At 55.5% G+C, this 5,385-nt stretch overlaps 2 protein-coding genes across 2 annotated transcripts; both read left to right on the top strand.

Moving 5' to 3' along the window:
• Positions 1 to 1,028: 1,028 nt before the first annotated feature.
• Positions 1,029 to 3,038, top strand: EMH_0070210 (uncharacterized protein; the record flags this gene model as incomplete). Its single annotated transcript, XM_038022644.1, has 1 exon — positions 1,029 to 3,038. One exon carries the CDS (start codon positions 1,029 to 1,031, stop codon positions 3,036 to 3,038), a length of 2,010 nt encoding a protein of 669 aa, XP_037878498.1.
• Positions 3,039 to 3,170: 132 nt separating this feature from the next.
• On the top strand, positions 3,171 to 5,333 carry EMH_0070200 (uncharacterized protein; the record flags this gene model as incomplete). Its single annotated transcript, XM_038022643.1, has 1 exon — positions 3,171 to 5,333. One exon carries the CDS (start codon positions 3,171 to 3,173, stop codon positions 5,331 to 5,333), a length of 2,163 nt encoding a protein of 720 aa, XP_037878497.1.
• Between the last annotated feature and the right edge of the window lie 52 nt (positions 5,334 to 5,385).

Raw genomic sequence — 5,385 nt, 5'->3', positions numbered from 1 at the left:
GACTATCAGTGATTATACAAAACCCTCTTCTCTTCTCGCTATATTTATTATTGTTTCTCTGCAAGCAACGTGGGGATGTCGCTTTCCACCCGTCTGGTCTTCCCGCCGGTGACCGCTGTGGCGTAGCGCACTCTCGTGCTTAGTGTTCCTTCCCTCCACATTTAGTGCATATTTCCCCTTTCCGTCTCTGTACTCCGTTGCGTAGTGGGCAGACCCTGCCGAAGTGCCCCTTTCCAGTGCACTCGTAGCAGCGGCTAACCCCTCCTTCGTCAGGTGGGCCTCCCTTTCCGATCGCAGACGCGGTTCTCCCGAACGTAATCAGCTCAGCCCCTGGGCGTCGCTTCCCACGCGCCGTAAACTCCTTCACACTTCTATTCCTCTTTTCGCGCCATGCCTCTAGCGGTATTGCCCAGTTGCGTAAAGCCGTTGCAGCCTCTTGCCAGTCAAGGAACTTCCTGGTTCCCTTGCATGAGATTCTCTCTCCTATTTCCGGTGGTAGCAGTGTAAAGAACCACGTTATTAGCTCCTCTTCAGGTACGCGTTCCCCTTGAGCCACCACTTCGGTGTTATGAATGCACAGGGAAGGGGCACTTTGGTAGGGACTGCCCCCTCCGCAACGGTGTACCGCGGCGCATAGGAGAGCTATGCAACAAATGCGGCGGGAAGGAACACTACGCACGGGAGTGCGTCGCGCCAACGCGGGCTCCGGCCGGGAGACAGGATGGGCGGAATACGGGAACGGCCCGTGCGGACGTGGTCACCGGGAATAAACGGTCAAACTGACAGGCCTAGGCGAGAAGGGAGACACACGCACTAGGCCGAATCGGCAAGTAGATGGCACGACGGGACCTCATGCCATCTCTGCCCCAGTCTCCCCTAACCCGGGACAGGAAGAGACGGGCGAAGGGCTGAGGAGGAGGCTAGACGGCGGAAACGGCGAGAACGAACGAGTGTGCAACGAAGCGCATCCATGGAGGCGCATAAGGTTGGCGGACAGGAAGACCGAATCGCTTCAGCGAAGACACGTGATGGTTATTGGAGATCGGACTGCAACGGATAACGAACGCAACGAGAACGAGAGCGAACGAGCACCACAGAACGAAACGGATGCGGAGCGAAGATACTTGCTGGCAGAGGGAGATCGAACAGATACGGGCAACGAACGCAACGAGAACGAGAGCAGGCAACCGCCACAGGACGAAACGGGTTCGGAGGTCCAAGACGAGAAGGGTGCGGAGGATGGACGAGGGGAGCTCACGCTAGGACCCGACACGGAGCCTGAAAAAGGGGCAAAATCGGGAAACTCGAATAACCAAAGGGAAGAGGAGAACAACGAAGGAGAACGGATATTACCTGAATGGCTCTGGTGGAGAGGAGATAGCCCACCAGAACTAATGCACGAGAATTTGGGTCCTCTCTGTGCAATCGGAGAAGCGGCAGTACTCGAGCTCGAGATCACAGGCCGAAGGTACGAGGGACTACTCGACACTGGAGCAACCCGGAGCTTCATCTGCCCGGCGGTGGTGGAAGAGCTGGGGCTAAAGGTGCGGGCCTTGAAGGAACCCTTTTCATTCACGATAGCGAACGGCGCTAGTATACATATCGATAAGCAAGTACCGAGACTGACCATGTTATGTGGAGGAGAATGCTTTACTGGGGACTTCTTAATCGGCCCCATACCGTTCCCTATCATCCTGGGAATAGATTGGTTAGTGAACTACGACGTAGCCTGGTACTTTCAATCGGACAAGATTAGGACATACGTAAACGGCCGATGGTTTAACCTACCAGTTCTCAGGAGGGGAAGGTATGCAACCCCCCAAAGGGAAGCGAAGAACACGGACCAGACGAAGACCGCGGCGGATCGAGCCTATGAGGAATTAGCTGCTCAGGTAGCCAAGATGTCGGTCGAAGAGGCCGCAGCACTACTACGCCCTCCACCTAAACGATACAAATCGAGGCGCAAAGCAGGAGTGCGGGTGAAAATCAGGGATATTCTTCAGAAGGCGAGGGAGGACACGGCAAACCTGAAGAGAGCGCTCGAGGGATTACATTTCGTCGTCGCGTTACCGGCTACGGAACCGGAGCGGCTCGTGCACGTACCAACGGAACGCCAAGTGCCTCTGTTGTATGCACTAGTGGAACACGCTAAATCCCATCCGGACCGGCGGAATCAATCGGCGAACGAACTCGTGGAGCCCGCTGACAAGACATCGGCTGACGATGAGGAATCCCCTTGGCCCAGGGCCCAGTTGACGTTCTCTGAATTTGACGCATGGGCAGACGGTCCGGAGGCAACCAAGGTGCCGGACCCGATCCTGAAAGTATTAAAGCAGCACAGACAACTATTCCCCGACAGTCTGCCGGACGGATTACCTCCTAAGCGGCCCCACGATCACCGCATTCTCCTTGTACCCGGCAAACTTCCAACACGTGCGCCGATCTACACAATGCCACCTGACCAGATAGCACAACACACCAGGGAGATAGCTCGCCTAACGGCTAAAGGGTGGATTGGACCTACCTATTCACCCATCTGTGCTCCCACCATCATGGTGTACAAAAGGGATGACGGCAGTGCGGAGCGCAAGATGCGCCTGGTGGTGAACTACCAGGCACTCAACGCGCTGACCATCGCACCGGAGTTCCCTATGCCCAGCGTCCAAACGGTACTCGAGATGCTGGGCGGGGCTACTGTCCTCTCAACGCTCGATCTAGAAGCGGGCTTTCATCAGATCCGCATGGCCCGCGAGGGCAGGTGGAAGACCGCCTTCCGTTCTGTACAGGGCCTCTTTGAGTATAAGGTGATGCCGTTTGGTCTCAAGGGCGCGCCAGCAACCTTCCAAGCAAACATCAACGCATACTTACAGCCACTACTAGGCAATCGGGTTATCGCATATCTCGATGACGTCTTAATATACAGCGCGACCTTAGCGTCGCACACCCAACTTCTGGAACAGGTTTTGGGGATTTTCCTGAACCATCAATTTTACCCGAAGCTTGTTAAGCGCCGATTTGGCCAGCGAGAACTAACGTAGCTGGGATACCAGTTTGGCGCAGACGGTATTAAACCAGCAGCTGACAAAGTAGCTTCAATTAACACGTGGCCAGAGGTCCTACTCAACGAAACGCAAGTCAGACAATTCCTCGGCACGGTCAACTACTGCCGCATGTTCATGGGTCCTACCTTCGCTGAGGTCGCCAAGCCGTTAGTCGACTTAACACGTAAGAACTCGACCTTCTCCTGGACGGAAAACCACACCGCAGCTGTACGGCAACTTAAGCGACTCCTCTCCGAGTACACAATACTGCAGATCCCGGACCCTAACAAACCGTACACGCTATATACAGACGCATCAGGATATGCTATCGGGGCAGTCTTAGAACAAGAGGAAAAACCCGTGGGATTTCTTAGCCAAGTCATGACCGCCACACAACAGCGGTATTCCATCTACGATCAGGAGCCGCTCGCGCTCATCACGGCTTTGGACAAGTGGCGACACCTTCTCCGGGGGGCCCGAGTCACGGCCTACACGAACCACCAGGCCCTGACATACCTGCAGCAAATCAACGCACACAAACACCTACGCGGGCGCACTGCACGGTGGCTGGACTTCCTAGCGGAATTCCCACTCCTTACCATCACCTACCTCCGCGGGGCCCATCACAAAGTCGCGGACGCCATGTCTAGACACATTCAGCACCAGCCAGCAGCCTCGACAACGACTCATCCACCCCTAGCTTCCCTTACCCGACATCGACCGGCACCCACGCCTGCACCCCCCCGTGCATATTCCACTCGCTCCGTAAACGCACCTAGCACCGACTTCCGCGTAATTGTCGGGCTTCGCTCTCAACGTGCGGGCTCCATGCAGACTTCATCGACCTCTACAGACCCGCTCCCCAAGCCTCCAGTTGCGCCACAGGTAGAGCTGGACGCACGCTCATCTCAGACCCCCCTTGTGTCCAGCGATCCTCCTTCGTCCCCCTCGTCCACGGCCTGCTCCTCCCTCCCGGCGTGCTCGGAGCAGCCTACCGCCACTGCGGCCACAGAGCCGCTTCCGGAATCGCCCTCAGTGTCGGAATACCTGACGCCGCAACGCTGGGAAGAGGGTTACCAGCGCTGCCCCATCTTCCGCGACATTGTCCTTACGGCGGACCGCCAGGATGCAGTGGAGTTTCTTCACCAACTCCAAGGCCGCCGATATCGTTTCAAATTTTGGAGACCCTATCTATACGTTTGCATACATGGACTCTGGCGCATATGTCCCCCTACCTTACCGGAATTTCTTTCGCATCTTCTTTATCGTCATCACGACCACGTTACGGCGGGACACCGTGGAGAGCGCAAGACGTTCTTGTCCCTCAGTAAGTTCTACTACTGGGCGGGTATGCGGGCTTACACTGCTGCCTATGTCGAGTCTTGTGTACAGTGTAGGGCGTCGAAGGCGATTTCCCAACGGCAAGCGGCTCTTCTCCAGCCCGCCCTCGTTCCCTCCAGACGCTGGAGCCACGTCAGCTTAGACTTTATAACGGATTTACCCCTTACTCCTCGAGGCCACGACAGCATCCTCGTCCTCGTTGATTCCCTAAGCAAGATGGCCCACTTTATTCCTACAAAAAAGACAGCCACAACAGCAGACACAATCGAATTGCTTGCAGATCGGTTGATTCGCTACTACGGCTTCCCGGATGTCCTAATATCTGATCGGGACCGTCGTTTCCAGTCACTACTGTGGCAACAGTTGTGCCAACGCTTCCACATCAAGCGTGCGATGTCCTCACCTTATCACCCGCAGTCGGACGGGCACACCGAGAGGGTCAACCGCACTCTGGAGCAAATGCTCTGCACCTATATTCAAACTGACGAGAGGGAGTGGGAAAGGCTCTTACCGGCACTGGAGCTCGCCTACAACACCACTAGCCACTCGTCGACGGAGCTCAGTCCATTTGAAATAATGATCGGTCAAAATCCGATCACGACAGCGGACTTGGACCTCGTGGGCAGCCTTGCTCCAACACTCACCCCGCCTATGACGAAGATCTTCCAGCAGCTGTGTGACAGGGCCCAAGGCCATATCCAGAAAGCTAAATGGCAGCAGAAACATTACTCTGATGCCCACCGCCGCAATGTCCACTATAACCCTGGCGACAAGATTTGGATCAGCAGCCGCCATCTTCCTCCCCTTAATCAGTGCCCCCATTTGGAGCCCCGTTTCCGTGGACCTTTCCCTGTTCTGGAACGCACTGGTACGGTGGCTTATCGTATTGCGCTCTCTCCCAGTTATTCCTGTCACAATGTACACACAAAAAACAAAAACATATCAACATGAATGAATGCGCCGTGGTAAACAAAAAATACATATTATATATGTTGGGGATATA

This window comes from Eimeria mitis, genomic scaffold (assembly GCF_000499745.2).
Source record: "Eimeria mitis Houghton genomic scaffold, Emh_scaff3853, whole genome shotgun sequence".
In the NCBI taxonomy this organism is placed as follows: Eukaryota; Apicomplexa; class Conoidasida; order Eucoccidiorida; family Eimeriidae; genus Eimeria; species Eimeria mitis.
This window is presented reverse-complemented; position numbering and strand designations above follow the sequence as displayed.